Source organism: Polychytrium aggregatum, assembly GCF_025602895.1.
Source record: "Polychytrium aggregatum strain JEL109 chromosome Unknown BJ171scaffold_5, whole genome shotgun sequence".
Classification (NCBI taxonomy): domain Eukaryota; kingdom Fungi; phylum Chytridiomycota; class Chytridiomycetes; order Polychytriales; genus Polychytrium; species Polychytrium aggregatum.
Genome location: NW_026516207.1, coordinates 328550 through 342086, shown reverse-complemented (window position 1 = coordinate 342086; position 13537 = coordinate 328550). Strand labels below are relative to the sequence as shown.

The following is a 13537-nucleotide window of genomic DNA, read 5'->3' as shown; positions in this document are numbered from 1 at the left end:
CTGTCTATTGCCCCTTCGTTGGTGTGGGTGGAGCCAACGAAAGTGTCGAGTGAACCTCAGGCAAGGCAGCCGGATGCCTGACTCTTACTCTGCTTCCGAGAGGCGAATGCCGATGTACTTGAGCCGATCGTGTGTATTTGAGTCAAAGGAAAATGTCCAACAAAAGCAGAGCCAGAGTGGTCCGTTTCGCTTGGAAACACTCACGCTACCACACACCACCCCGATGTGCTTTCCTCCACAGCATCTTCGTCCAAATATTCTTGCTCGTGCTCTTCATGCGGTTCTGGCTCCTCCTGCCTCTCCGGCTCGTTGTGTGCTTCTTGCACTTCTCGCTCGTGTTCCTCCGGCTCTTCTGGTTTGGACGCTTCAGTCGGTACTGCTTTGTCTAAGCCAGCTTCCCTTGGTTCGGCTCGAGCTGCTTTGTCCATAACCGACTTGAGCTGCTGCAGCACCGCACCGACCTGCGGATGCTCCTCGCCGAGAGCGAGCTTGCGAATCGACAGTGCCTCTTGGCAACGCTCAGCCGCAAGCTGGTATTGGCCCTGCATCTCGAGAACCAATGCGAGCTCACAGAGGACCTGGGCGGTAAATGGATGCGGCTGTGTACCAAAGGCACCTGCGCACAATCTGAGAACTCGCTCAAAATGCGCACGGGCATCTTCAAGCTGTCTCTGCTGGGCAGCGATGCGGCCCTGCTGGATAGCCAATCGGGCCACACCCATGCACACCTCGGCGGCAAGCTCGCTCTCCAGGGCACCCAGTGTCTTGAGCACATCCAGCGATTCTTCGTAGTATCTGCGTGCTTCCGACTGTTGGTCTTGGTCCTCCTCAATCTTGGCCATGGTGCTCAGAAGGACAGACGCCATGAGATCTTCTGCGGTGCCGCACTCGCGCTTTATGGCGAGGGCTTGCTGGTAATAGCCCAGTGCTTTGTCAAGCTGGTGCTGTCCCTTGGCAGCGTTGCCCAGGCTCGTCAGGATGTTCACGAAGCTTGGGTGGGTCTTGGTTCCGTGGATTTTGGCGAAAATGTCAAGGGCCTCCAGAAAGCACTCCGTAGCCGAGCCAAAGTCGCCGCGGAGATTCTGCACGCTTCCGATGTTGTGGAGCGCTGTGGCCACCGAGAGATGGGTTCGGGTGCCGTGGATTGATACGTGTGTGTCCAGACATTCCTGGTAGTATTTGTATGCACCATCGAGGTCTCGTTCACCAAAGGCCGTGTTGCCCATGGCTCCGAGAACATCTGCCACGTCTGGGTGGATGCGAGTGCCAAAGGCAGCAACGTAAATGTCCAAAGCTTCTTGGTGATGTTTGAGTGCCAGGGCAGGCAGCCCTTGGGCGCTCTCAACGCTTCCGATGTTCATCAGTATCGTGGCTATATCTGGATGCTTTCGGGTTCCAAGGAGCTCGACTTTGATTGCCAGAGCCTCCTGATAGCGCGAGAGAGCCTGCTCGTATCGACCCTGAAGCTTGTCAAGGTTCCCGATGTTGTGGATGGCTTCGACCACCGAGGGATGCTGTTTCGTTCCAAAGGCCTGGTGGAGGATGTCGATGGCGTCCTCGTAGTGGCGGGATGCAGCAGCATAGTCCCCACGAGAAGTCATGATCTGCGCCATGCCCATCACAGCCGAAACGGCAGCAGGATGTGCGCGCGTTCCATGAACTTTGGTGTGAATATCGAGAGACTCTTGGAAGCACTCCGAGGCGCTCTCCCAGTGCCCCTGGGAATGCAAGATATGTCCGATGTTGCATTGCAGGTCTGCGACACTGCTGTGGATGCGGGTCCCCTGGATATTCACAACATTCTCGAGGGCCTCCTGGCTCCGGGCCAGGGCCAGGTCGAGCTGCCCTTGGCTGCGGGCGACGATTCCAAGGTTCTGAAGCGTCTCGGAGATTGACGGGTGGTTGCGGGTACCGTGGCATTTGATTTTGATTTCCAGAGCTTCTTCATAATAGGCCGTGGCTTCGGCATAGCGGCCCATATCGGAGGCTACATTTCCCAGATCGTTGAGGGTGTCGGCAACTTGAGGGTGGCTGCGTGTTCCAAGCGACTCGATCTCGATCGCGAGCACTTCTTGGAAGTGATCCATGGCTTTCTTGAGCTGCCCATGACTATAGCACAGGTTCCCAAGGCCGTGCAGGGCCGCGGCCACCGAGGGATGGCAGCGGGTGCCGTTCACGAGGAGGTACATGTCCAGAGCCTCCTGGAGATATCGCTCCGACTGCTGGAACTGTCCTTGGTTTCGCGCAACAAGCCCAATATTATTGAGCGTATCTGCGATAGTTGCGTGTCCGCTGGCTCCATAGATCTGGGTCTTGATAGAAAGAGACTCCTGGTAGAGTGTGAGTGCTTTGTCGTACTGCCCGCGGCTGAGGGCAACATTGCCCTGGCAGTGCAGGGTATCGGCAACGGCCTGGTTCGTTCGCGTGCCGAAATATCGGATCGACTTGTTCAGACTCGACGCAAAGATCCGATCCGCTCGTCCATAGAACCCCATTGCGTACGCCAGCTCTCCCACGCGCCGCTCGATATCGGCATCTTCGCTCTTGGTGTAGGCGCCTGGGCTGGCGACCGAAGCGTACTGCTCGAGATGGCGAGCAAGGGCAAAGGAGCGCTGGTCAAAAGGCTTCTTGATCAGCTCGAGGAGCGTGCGGCCGACTGTGTCTTGGATCTCTTGGAAGGACAGGCTGGGGTGACTTTGAATGTATCGCCAGGCAACCAACTGGATCAGAGAATGCGTGCTGTAGCTATCGTCGGACTCGCGGCGCAACAGCCCGCTTCGACACAGCAGCTGCACCAGCTTGGTGGCTGGTGTAAATCGGCCAAGGGAAGGTAAGCCACTGGGCAATCGACCGAGTCTATGCAACAGCTGCAGCTGCAGCAAAACACAGCGCGGAAGTCACTCGCAGCACGAACAAGCGAATCTCACCGCTAAAGTCGCTTGTAAGATTGGCAGAGAGCCCCTTGAGCAGATGGAGGGGGATTTCCGTTGGAGCCACTGTACTGATGGCCCCAAACAGCTTGCAGGCGGCTATGCCCGGCTTGCCTTCTCTATCTTCGAGCGAGGCGAGCGACAGTTTCACGATTGCTGTGAGCGATGCTCGGCTGCCGCTGTCGTCATCATCCTCGCCCTCCCCAAGTGCTTCGGTGAACTCGGATTCCATTTCAGCGAGCGGAGGATCGTTGCTTTCGACATAAGCAGCCAAGGCTTGGATGACTATTGGATAGCCACCAATGCGGGAGACAATATTCCCAAAGAGTTCCTTGGACCCGCTGCTCGTGACTCTCCTCGCGAGCAGCGGACAGGTCGAGAGAAGATACTGGTGCGTGATGTCTTGCGGCCACGAGGCTAGATTCAGTGGTTCCTGGACGAACTCGGGAGAGCCAAGCTTGAGAGCAGCCACCAGGTTTCCGGTCGGCAGAGTCGGGAGACGGGTGGTGATAACGACATCGCCCCCGAATCCATGGCGCTTGGAGTGCTCAAATACCGAGTTGGCGAGAGCAATATCGTCAACGTTGTCGAGGACCAGCAAATAGCCGTGGGTAGCACCCAGGAAGGCGGCTGTTTGCTCCTTGAGCTCGTCTTTGTCGACGCCAGGAAGGATCCGGCCGAAGCTCTCCATCACAGCCAATTCGGTGCTGCAGTCGACCCAGTATACATGCGAGTACTGGGGCTTGATCCCAACCGAGTCGCGAGCAAGGGTATCGAGGCTGTCCTGGTTGCAGGCCCTCAGTTTCCCCATCATGAACTGCAGAAACTGACGCGCAAGTGTCGACTTGCCCATGCCCCCCATGCCGCTGACGACGGACCGCCCAGTGAGGGTGACGGTCTTGAGCAGCTGGTCGAGGTGGTCGGTGAAGACGAGACGGGTCGAGTCTGGGAAGAACATGGCGTCGAGCGCAGCGGCTGTGGCGGGATCGACGGTGACGGGACGAAGCAGCGACAGCAGACGATAGAGTCGCCGATGAGGGCGATCAGGGCAATACCCATACATCTGGACCTGGTTCATGCGTGCCAGGACAGCGTTCAGGCGCTCAAAGTCAAGCGTCGCCGGCAGAGGCACCAGGTAAGGTCTGAATGACACGAACGAGCCCTGTCCAGCGGCAGCAATCAGATAAGTCGATGGACGACAACTGACCTGCAGGGAGCACTCTGGCCTACCTCGGTGGAGGTATCGACGCACAGCGGCAGCACAGCAGCCTTGCCGCCGTCCATCAAGTCGAGGGATTTGTCAATCTCCAATACGACGTTATCCTCCTGCTTCGCCTCGATCTTGTTCTTCATGATTTGCATCGAGCCCTTGCTGACAAGCAGGAGAATGACCGAGCTGTGCGGGAGGGCTCCGAGGAACCCTTCGCGCCAGCTGCGGGCATCGCCCAGACAGTCCACGTCATGGAAAACAGAAACAGACTGTCCGAAGCGGCGCTTGGAGATGCGCACGAGCAAATTCTTGAGGGCATTGACAGTTTCGGAGTCGGTGGCCACGCGGTACGATAGAAAGAAATCATGGCGCTTGCCATGTGCATCGCAAACGTAAGCGCTCTCGGACGGCATGGTACCATTCGGAGGATCGAGAAGCAAGGGCCGAGGGCAGAGGTTGGCTGGCTTGGCCGGGGTCTATTTGTAGGGGGGATTTGCGTTTTGCTCCCTCCCCCCTCGAGCCTGGCAGATACGCCACTGCGAGGTGGCTTTAGGGCCAAGAGCCGTGTTTGGGGCACAGAAACAGAGGCACATTCCAAATCGGACCAGTTCGGCGCTGCAGAAGTTTTGCCTGATCCGGGAGTGGGGATTGGTCTGTGGTGGGTACTCGCCGAGAAGCATCCGCAGTTTGATTCCCCCGTCTCCGCCAACGACCTGCTCATTCTTGGACGAATCGCATTGCAAAGAAAGCTGCAAAATCACAGCCCGTTCAAAAGGCAAGGAGTGCACAGTCTCGAGATGCTACATGCGTTCAAGAGATGAAACGGGGTGGCTGCAGCGGTGGTTGACATGGGCAAAAGGAAGAGGCAGAACATGGAAAAAAGAGCGAGTGCATGGTCCGGGAATCGAACCCGGGTCTGCCGCGTGGCAGGCGGCAATTCTACCACTGGACCAACCATGCTGAATAAAGACCGATCTTGCCTCGGCCGTCGTGACCCAGTGGTCGTCCGCTGTTGTCGTCGCTGTTGTCGCCGCTGTTGTTGTTGCGTCCATGGTTGTATCCGTCGTCGCATCCATTGCATTTGCCATTGGCACTGTCGCTGCCGCTGCCGCTGGTCCCTCCAGCGCCACCTTGGTGCTCGTTTCTTGGCAGCCGCCCATGGCAGCGCCGCCACCTCTGTGCGAACCTCGAGTCTTTGCTGTGGCGCCAACCAAACGAGGCTGCCAAGACCGTCAGCCCACCAGCCCAGCGACAAAGCCTCAGCCTGGCCCAGGGTCCCGCGTTGGATGGTCCACCCCCGAGCATTATTGGCTGTCCCCGATTCTGCTTGCTCATCTCTTTTCCAGGCTCATGCCCCGATAAATTCGAGCATTCTCCCCCCCCTTCTCTCGTCGCCCCGCCTGCCGTATCCCGCTGTCGTTGCTCATCTCCCTGCCGCAATGAAGTTCTCTGTCTTGTCGGTCTTGTCTGTCCTCAGCTTTGTACAAACCGGAGTGCTCGCCGATCCAACCCTCAGCTATCTCCCAGTGGTATGTCTGTCAGCAAACCTGGTCTGGGCCGCCAGTCCCATCTCCTGCTGTTGGGTGGCCCCTCGGCTCATTCCCCGCCTTCGTGACTTCGCCAGAACACAGTCTACTCGTTCCCATATGCCTCGAGCGTCAATATCAACACCCCAAGTTCATCCATCAAGACGCTCTTTCTCGCGATACATGGTTGGTTGTTGGCTGGCCAAGAGCCGTCCTGTCCTGTCTCGTGTGTCCCCTGGACCTGAGCGACTCTCACATCCGGCGCACCCGAGCCCCCTTTGGCCCGATGCTGACCGCCGCTCACCCCTCGCACCGTCCACTCCCCAACCCAATAGGAATTGCCGGCGATGTCGAGACCACATTCAACAACATGGTTTCCCTGACTTCATACGACTCATCCATCGCCGTCATCGCCCCATACTTTGCTTGTGATGACTCCATTCCCGTCCAGCCCAAAACGCTGATGTTCGACTGCAATGGCTGGCAGCAAGGCACCCCCAGCACCCAACTGTCGTCGATATATTCCTTCACCGTGGTTGACCGCCTACTCCAGACAGCAAGGTCCAGCTTCTCCAACCTGGGTCAGATCTATATCGTCGGCAACTCGGCTGGCGGTCAGTTTGTGCAGCGCTACCTGGGCTCCTCGACCGTTGCCCTGTCGTCCAAGCTCAACACAGCCGTCAGCTTTGTTATCAGTGCCCCAGGCAGCTACCTCTACCTCGACAACCACAGGGTCGCCAGTAAAATGTCCTTCAAGGCCATATCATCGGCCTGCCAGCCCTCGAGCTGCACCCTCAGCAACAGCGACTTTGATAGCAACTATGGCTCGAGCGCCTCTTGTTCCAGCTACAACTCGGACAAGTATGGGCTGGACGGCCTGCAACTCCAGAGTCCTCCAACATACATGTCGCAGTTCTCAGGACCGTCGATTGTTTCGCAGTACCTGAGCCAAAAGACCACTTATATGGTTGGGGATCAGGATGTGTCGACGTCGTCTGTGCTGGACAGCTCATGCGCGGCCGTTGCGCAGGGCCAGAACCGGCTGCAGCGCGCTCTGGTCTTCAACCGGTACATCAAGCTATTCTTCCCCCAGGCCTCGTCCCAGCTCTATGTGGTTTCCGGATGCTCCCACGACGAGGTCTGCGTCTTCCGGTCGCGCGAGTTTGCAGCCTCAACCAATCTCAACTTTCTCAATCTGCCGTCCACGGCCAACTCGTGGGGTGCGCCGAGTGCACTGGGCCAGAGCCTGCTGTCTGTGCTGTTCTGCACCGTTGCTGCTCTCTTCTGGATGGCCGTTGTATAGAGCGGCGAGTATCCTCACACGATGCTAGTTTGACCATATTCCCTCGTTTATGTGGGCACATCCGACAGCAGGCAGGGCAGGTGCGGGTTCTCGACCTTGTCTCCCGCTGTCGCCTCCACAATACATGCGCTCTACCTGGCGCTGATTCTCTGATACTGCGAGGACATCCTGCTTCCAAAGCGATCCCGGGTGTACTCTTGGGCTGGGTGGGTTCGTGAGCCATGACAATGCGGATCCAGCCGGCTCGATCCGCGCTCGATCAGGCGACTCTCGCATCGTCCTGCCTTCGTCCGGACTGGCTCTCCTGGTCGTCATCGTCGCCATCGCCGTCGTCACCGACAACCAGCCCTTCCCCGCCGTGTGGTTTCCAAGATGCCCTGCCCAGAGACCATCGTAAGCCTCGACGCATAGGCTCCGAGGACGCACCGATGGTCTGCCGGATCCCGGAGGACACATCGGTGTCTGGCTGATCATGCGCATCCCTGAACCTCGTCTCTCCCGACTCCCAACCCTTCTGCGGCGTATGCCCACCCCATTACCTGCTTCTGTGTCCTAGATATTCTGCCTGGACACCTCGGCCGAAGTCCAGACTGGTCATTTCAATCAAATGTGAGGCACATAGTGTGGCTCGATTGCATTCGTGGAGCGACACCGACCCCTTGATCGATATGCAGGAAGGAGGTCGACGCCATCCAGTATCCCAGCGACGATGCAGCATGTTCTGATCCATGTCCCACAGGACCTATTGGGAGGCTATCCGAGAGGACCTGATGATGTTTGTGCATCAAAAGCACTCCTTCAGTCCAAACCACCAGGCAAGTTCTTTGGCTTGGCTCGCCCTTGCGATACGGCATCCAAACCCCGAGTCCGCTCGCCTTTCGCTCTCATTCAGCTTGGAGGCGACGCCACTCCGTCCCTCTGCACACATACTCATACTCATGTCTATATTCATGCTCATGCCTGTGTCTCTTTCCGTGTTCCTCCATTTCTCGATCAGTTCGGTATCCTCAATCTCGCTCTGGAGGTGTTCTGGGTAAGGTCCGCAATGTAGCCTGCCTCTTCAGTCTATCTCCAGTATATCTCCAGTCTATCCCCAGTCTATCCCCAGTCTATCCCCAAGAGCTCCCGGCACCCATCCTCGAGGCCTCCTGGCAGTAGAGCCAGGATATCAAGTGGCGCGGTAAGCAAAAGTCCAGAAATGGGGCATTAACTAGTACTCTTGCTATCACCAGGAACTCCATCCCACCACGGATATCGAGAAATTCAATCAGGCGATGCAGCTATTACGGCCGTTTCCGGAGAGAATCGCCCACTGCGGTGAGTCCGGGTGGCGTGGATGTTGCGCATCTCTCTGTTCCCACTTTCTGGCACTCGTATTGTATCGTCCTCCCCCAAATGCATGTCATTAAATATACTGCCCGCTTCTTCTACTCCCTCCGGGCTGCCATGGCTGGATCCTCAAGACCTTAGCTCGTGTATTACCTCCGTGTAAGTCTCTGGCAAACACGAGGGACTCGATGCGGATCGAGCCTCATAACTCTAGATCTCCGTCAACTACGGACATGGCCCGCGACTCGAGACTTGTTCCCGCCCTGACGGTCTCGCACGACACAGGAAAGATCATATCCCCAAGACTTCACAGGAAGGAATCCTTCGTATCATCGTTGTCTATGCCAGATCGAAAGCACCGACACTTGAAAGCCTGGAACAGGTAGGCACGACCGACCTGACGATGACCATGACGACAATGACGGCGATGGAGCCCGGAATATGGAGCTACGGCACCGTTCGGATACAATTGAACTCACCAGCTTTGCTTTCTCTTGGATGCCATTTCCTATCGTCGGAGCAGTCTCCAGCGATTCAGAAATATGACAATGTTTTTGTCGACTAGTGAGTCTGTCAGAGCCATGCAGAGTTCTAGCAGAGGATGTGAAGGATATCCACGGCCTCTTGCCTGGCAAACCGCACCTGTACTCACACAGGTCCATCCTCAGTCTGATTTTGTGCAGCGATATAAATGACCCTGAGGTAACTGTAAGTACTTTTCATCCGCCGCACTTGTCCCGTTTGTTTTGGATCGACGCTTGAGCTCGAGGACTAGGCACCGCAACTCAGTATCAATCCCAAAGTCCGGACAGAGCATCGCTCGCGATCCGCATCTGCTCCGTTTGCCGGCCTGGATGCTTTTCGTGGACACCGCGTGATTTACAGCTTCCAGCCGATCAGCGGCTCCAACGATAGAGTCACCCCTGTTGATATCGATCATCCGCTCCCCTCCATTTGATGCCACGTAGTCCATCGACCTGGCTCTCAATAGTTTACACAACCACTGGTCGTCTCGCACCGGAGAAGGGTACTGCTTCACAGCCTCAAAGCGCACGTAAGTTGTCCGATCTCGCTCCGAACAATCTCCGCGATGCTTCTGCCTTTGTCAGCCGAATTGACTGCCGCCGGCGCTTTCACAACGGATACCAACGTCGCTATGGGTCTGCTTTCGCCCAATTCCGGCGTGCGACCACCCCTGACTCTACTATCTGCGACACATTCCCCTATCCAGGCAAGCTCAATGGCGAGTGATTTCGCTGCTGGCCCATCCTGACCAGCGGCCAAAGGACCAGCTCAGTGACTAGCTTGGTAGTCGCGGAGGCAGCACATCCGACGGCCAGGGCGAGGTGATAGCGGGATTGAGCAGCCACACGGCAGGATTTATGGACAAAGTCTTCCCCTCCCGCCGATGGCGATATCATACCCCCCCCCAACAGCCAATGAACACGATCTTGTTAACGAAGGAGCGAGACGGGGCATATGAGACACAAGACAAGAGTCGAACCAGCTGGACATCGGGCCTGGCCGATGCTTGGAGCCGGGATATCCGCACCCAGGCTTCACCGCTCGTGTACAGCCTAGCATAGAGCACCAAATACGGACGTTCATAGATACAGAATATTCCAAACCAAAAGCCTGAATTTGCTCTGAAACACAGCCCACAGGCGCGGGCACGACGGCGCCACTTGAGAGCAACTGGAGCGTTACTTCAGCGTTACTTCAGCGTTACTTCAGCGTTACTTCAGCGTTACTTCAGCGTTACTTCAGCGTTACTTCAGCGCCACGATGGTAAAGTATCCGTTTCGGAAGACAGAGTCGGCGCGAGGCTGCCGGCTGAGGGCCTCCAGTTGTCGTTCACGGAAGGCTCGCATGGCTTTCTGGCGATCAATTTCATGCACCAAGAAAGCGCACGATACGATCACCGTCTGGTCGTAGGAAACGAGCTGATCCAGAGTGAAGGCTCCGCTGATGTGATCAGAGCCGTCTTCCGTGAGGACGTACTTGCCCACAACATGCTTAGCCGGGTACTTGAGCAGAGCGTATTCGTTCCGCTTGACCGGCATCCAGCAATACTCGTCCCCCTGGAAGCCCTGGAACTTGTATTTGAGTCGGACAAAGCCGGTCCGGTTGAACCTGGACCGGAGGTAGCTGTTGTTGAGGTCGCGGATGTCAAAGTCTCTGTGGTGGGAATGTTGACCAAAACAAAGAGTTGGTGATGTGGACGGAGCTTCAGAAAGTCACAGCGCTGCCTTCATGAATGACTTACAGATCGTGCGGCAGTCGGAGCATCGACAGCAGATTTGGGCCGTTCTCAGCACCGCTGGCCAGAATGATCTCCTGGCAATCATAGCTTCGTCTCTGTGGATGCCATGGCAGGGAGGCGAGAGGAGTCAGCAGCGCACGCCGTCTGGGTCACAACCCGACAAGACCACCTCGACCAACTCTTGCACTTCACTGCAATCGTAGCCAGGCCAGTCCGTGGGCTCAGAGATGCAGTAGCCCATCGACCACTCCTGCGGAGAATATCCAGCCGCCCCTCAGATACATACCACCAAATCGGCGGCACTAGTTATGGGCGTCTCCTCAGGGTAGCGGATCGTATAGACAACATCGCCGGCCGCGGCTGTCGACAACCCAACTGAGGAGACCTGCGTCCAGTCCTTTTGTCGGCTGTACTGAAACACCAGCTGGCCGTCGCCGGCATTGCCAAAGCCAAAGTAGTCGGGTGGCGTCTCATTCAGATACTCCTCAGAGACTGGGCCGAGCGAGTCCACGATGACGAAATCGTATGACGGAGGGAGCAGCACCGTTGTTGTTTCTGCGTCTGCCGCCGCTGATTCCGTTGCTGTCGCTGTCGCTGTCGCTGTTGCTGTCGCTGATTCTGTCGCTGTTGCTGCCGAAGACGACGAGCCAGGGATGGACTCGTATGCAGGCGGCTGGGACGGAGCAGGCTCGGGTTCGGAAGGATCGACCAGCATCGCCGGTTCGGGAGGAGACGAGGGCGGAGAGGGCAGAGACGAGTCTGGCGACCGCAGCGACGAGCGCGATGTCGATTGTCCAAGCAGACGAGAGGACGAGCCCAGGTACTGGATCAACTGTGGAGTTCTGAGCGATGCAAAACATGGCTGGTGTGAGCGGTGTGCGGTTGGAGACAGGGAACCAGAATCGAGCAGGGTGCCTGCGAAATGGCCAGGACTGGGAAACTCACCGAAGCATGCTGCGAAGTGAGCTGAAGGGCAGGCAAAGAGCCGGGGAAGGCGGTTATAGGAGGGGGGGGTGTCTGGGATGAGAGAGAGACAGGCAAGGAGCCGGGAGCGCCAGGGACACAAGGCAGAACGCAGGAGCAGCGGAAGATTCGGGAGCGGTAAAACAGCGTCGGGGACGGCGGGACGGAGGGAGCGAGCGAGGGAGGGAAGGGATCGAGAAGGCAGGAAGACGGAAGATGGGATGGGATGGGATGGGACGGTAGATGGGATGGAGGATGGAATGGAGGGTGGAGCGGATGGGCAAGATGGAGGGTGGGAGACGGAAGACCGACGGGAGGGCCAGACGGAACAGACAAGGCGGATGGAAGGAAGGGCGCATGTTGGCGCTGTTCTTCACCGCGGCGCCGGTCATGGGGACCACGAAAAGCCCAGCACATCAGCTTTTCAGCGAATACATTTTGAAACGAAGCACCTTTACACGTGGATCGGGTGATGTCGATTGATCTGGCTGAACGGCTTTGATCGGTACTCAAACCAGCGATATTGCTCGTTGCCCTGCGTCTTCCTCCCTCATCCCAGGTATACCCCATTTTTCTCAACACGATGTATATTCAAGAAGCAATGGTGAGAACCACAGCTGCAAAGAACTCCAGGCCGAGACCGTGCGGTCGACCACTGGCGAGGTATGCGGCCTCGTTCCGCAGCAAGCAAGGGACGGATCTCATCCCGGTCGAGGCTGGCTGGCTGGCTGGCTGGCTGGCTACTCCTCGTCAAGTTGCTCGTAGTAGAACCGGCGGCTGCGTCCAAGAACGCTTCTGCGGACCAAGAGCGCATCCTGGACCGAGGTTGCTCCGATGCTTGCCAGGAGGACATAGACAGCCTGAGGGCAGCGGATGGCAGGGCTTCAGCAACTCGAAGCAACGGCGCCGAATGATAAGGCGAGCCCGCATCAGACGGCAACGAGACGGCAGCCAGCATCGGTCGAGACCCAGCCCCACATCATTGCCCTGGCACCACCTGCACCGGCCGACCAGCAGTCCTGTCGCAGCCAGCTTACCGTCACAACGTTACCCAGAAAGACGAGCAGGATTAGTGTCGGAATCGCCATCCACAGGTTGTTTCGCTCGCGGATCCAGATGTACATGGCCGTGAACAAGACGCCTGAGAGCTGCAGGGCAAACAGCAGCAGCGAGGACGGATGCGTCCGGATGAAGCCCCAGCCGACCGAGATCGACTCCGTGGCCAGGGCATAGCTGCAGACCCCGGTGAAGACAACGGCCAAGAGTCCGGCGCTCCATCGCAGCAGCACCGTGCCGGGCCGGTTGGGCGAGGTGGCCGTGCCCGCTGCGAACGGCACAATGGCCTCGGCGACGGTGGAATGCAGAGCCAGACGAGCGATGCCGCGGATCAGCAGCACCGGGGTGCCCAGCAGCAGCTCCAGGATGCACCAGAGTGTTCCTGTCCAGGGTGTCGGGCCAAGACAGACAAGATAGGGCAGAACCAGACTCATTCCGCTGCAGAGCGAGGGCGACAGCAATGTGTTAGTCGAGAAGCGCACCGACCGTCGCCAGCAAGCAGTCGCTGATGTCGCTAATGTCGCTGATGGTCAGCGCGAAGGGCCGACGACAGTCGCCAGCAAGCCCAAGGCAAGTCCAAGGCAAGACTAGAGCCGCTGCGGCGATGGCTATCATTGATACCGCGATGGAAAGGCACATCCAGCACTCATACGATCACCCACGTAATGTAGTCGGCCAGAGTACAGAGACTCCAGACGTTGCTGACGATCAGCGAGATTTCGTTCGGCAGGCCAGTCCCATTCTTCAGGGCCGAGGTGGCAAACGGGAACAGCGCAAACAGGGTCGCGGAGAGCACCGCGGCCGTCAGCAGACGAAGAGCCCGCGAGGTTGGCTGGAGATCCATTGCTAGTGCAGGAGGCGGTTTGGGCGATGGAGGGATGGTCGGTGAGCGGGTTGTTTGAGGCCCGTTGGATGCAGCGGTGGTTTTGAGGGCGGCGAGATGGAGACGAAGGATTG

The 13537-nt window shown here is 57.7% G+C and overlaps 5 protein-coding genes and 1 non-coding gene across 6 annotated transcripts; 2 read left to right on the top strand and 4 right to left on the bottom strand.

The window, feature by feature from the left end:
• Positions 1–10: 10 nt before the first annotated feature.
• Positions 11–4705, bottom strand: BJ171DRAFT_438436 (uncharacterized protein). The gene is made up of 3 exons (XM_053107998.1): positions 4161–4705; positions 2928–4092; positions 11–2806 (listed from the first exon to the last, which is right to left on the bottom strand). The coding sequence occupies exons 1-3, from the start codon at positions 4551–4553 to the stop codon at positions 201–203; spliced, it is 4164 nt and encodes a 1387-aa protein (XP_052970227.1). The 5' UTR covers positions 4554–4705; the 3' UTR covers positions 11–200.
• A 324-nt stretch (positions 4706–5029) lies between these two features.
• On the bottom strand, positions 5030–5100 carry BJ171DRAFT_t48. The gene has a single exon. It is a non-coding gene; the product is annotated as a tRNA-Gly (tRNA).
• A 440-nt stretch (positions 5101–5540) lies between these two features.
• Positions 5541–7124, top strand: BJ171DRAFT_235402 (uncharacterized protein). Its single transcript, XM_053106573.1, has 3 exons — positions 5541–5669; positions 5765–5852; positions 6002–7124. The coding sequence occupies exons 1-3, from the start codon at positions 5580–5582 to the stop codon at positions 6967–6969; spliced, it is 1146 nt and encodes a 381-aa protein (XP_052970226.1). The 5' UTR covers positions 5541–5579; the 3' UTR covers positions 6970–7124.
• A 153-nt stretch (positions 7125–7277) lies between these two features.
• BJ171DRAFT_235319 (uncharacterized protein) lies at positions 7278–9640 on the top strand. Its single transcript, XM_053106572.1, has 11 exons — positions 7278–7362; positions 7526–7578; positions 7709–7784; positions 7967–8002; positions 8202–8286; positions 8433–8457; positions 8584–8680; positions 8822–8862; positions 8967–9006; positions 9267–9352; positions 9530–9640. Exons 1-11 carry the CDS (start codon positions 7342–7344, stop codon positions 9600–9602), a joined length of 633 nt encoding a protein of 210 aa, XP_052970225.1. The 5' UTR covers positions 7278–7341; the 3' UTR covers positions 9603–9640.
• An 82-nt stretch (positions 9641–9722) lies between these two features.
• BJ171DRAFT_490355 (uncharacterized protein) lies at positions 9723–11862 on the bottom strand. The gene is given in 5 exon segments (XM_053109611.1): positions 9723–10009; positions 10021–10476; positions 10565–10656; positions 10848–11403; positions 11507–11862. 4 exon segments carry the CDS (start codon positions 11512–11514, stop codon positions 10068–10070), a joined length of 1065 nt encoding a protein of 354 aa, XP_052970224.1. The 5' UTR covers positions 11515–11862; the 3' UTR covers positions 9723–10009; positions 10021–10067.
• A 231-nt stretch (positions 11863–12093) lies between these two features.
• On the bottom strand, positions 12094–13534 carry BJ171DRAFT_490351 (uncharacterized protein). The gene is made up of 3 exons (XM_053109610.1): positions 13243–13534; positions 12562–13018; positions 12094–12384 (listed from the first exon to the last, which is right to left on the bottom strand). The coding sequence occupies exons 1-3, from the start codon at positions 13422–13424 to the stop codon at positions 12265–12267; spliced, it is 759 nt and encodes a 252-aa protein (XP_052970223.1). The 5' UTR covers positions 13425–13534; the 3' UTR covers positions 12094–12264.
• Between the last annotated feature and the right edge of the window lie 3 nt (positions 13535–13537).

Excerpts from the sequence above, each read along its gene's own strand:
- BJ171DRAFT_490355 (XM_053109611.1), bottom strand. Across the intron at positions 10,657-10,847 it reads CTAGTGCCGCCGATTTGGTG|AGACGAAGCTATGATTGCCA; the intron begins GTATGTATCTGA and ends TGGCATCCACAG. Across the intron at positions 10,477-10,564 it reads CTCCGACTGCCGCACGATCT|AGACTTTGACATCCGCGACC; the intron begins GTAAGTCATTCA and ends TTCCCACCACAG.
- BJ171DRAFT_490351 (XM_053109610.1), bottom strand. The coding sequence starts at position 13,424 with ATGGATCTCCAGCCAACCTCGCGGGCTCTTCGTCTGCTGACGGCCGCG. Across the intron at positions 13,019-13,242 it reads ACTCTGGCCGACTACATTAC|CGGAATGAGTCTGGTTCTGC; the intron begins GTGGGTGATCGT and ends CTCGCTCTGCAG. Across the intron at positions 12,385-12,561 it reads TTCTGGGTAACGTTGTGACG|GCTGTCTATGTCCTCCTGGC; the intron begins GTAAGCTGGCTG and ends CGCTGCCCTCAG.
- BJ171DRAFT_235402 (XM_053106573.1), top strand. The coding sequence starts at position 5,580 with ATGAAGTTCTCTGTCTTGTCGGTCTTGTCTGTCCTCAGCTTTGTACAA. Across the intron at positions 5,670-5,764 it reads CCCTCAGCTATCTCCCAGTG|AACACAGTCTACTCGTTCCC; the intron begins GTATGTCTGTCA and ends TGACTTCGCCAG. Across the intron at positions 5,853-6,001 it reads GCTCTTTCTCGCGATACATG|GAATTGCCGGCGATGTCGAG; the intron begins GTTGGTTGTTGG and ends CCAACCCAATAG.
- BJ171DRAFT_235319 (XM_053106572.1), top strand. The coding sequence starts at position 7,342 with ATGCCCTGCCCAGAGACCATC. Across the intron at positions 7,363-7,525 it reads TGCCCTGCCCAGAGACCATC|ATATTCTGCCTGGACACCTC; the intron begins GTAAGCCTCGAC and ends TCTGTGTCCTAG. Across the intron at positions 8,863-8,966 it reads GACAATGTTTTTGTCGACTA|TCTGATTTTGTGCAGCGATA; the intron begins GTGAGTCTGTCA and ends GTCCATCCTCAG.
- BJ171DRAFT_438436 (XM_053107998.1), bottom strand. The coding sequence starts at position 4,553 with ATGCCGTCCGAGAGCGCTTACGTTTGCGATGCACATGGCAAGCGCCAT. Across the intron at positions 4,093-4,160 it reads GCGTCGATACCTCCACCGAG|GGCTCGTTCGTGTCATTCAG; the intron begins GTAGGCCAGAGT and ends GCCGCTGGACAG. Across the intron at positions 2,807-2,927 it reads TCTTACAAGCGACTTTAGCG|CCACCAAGCTGGTGCAGCTG; the intron begins GTGAGATTCGCT and ends GATTTACACCAG.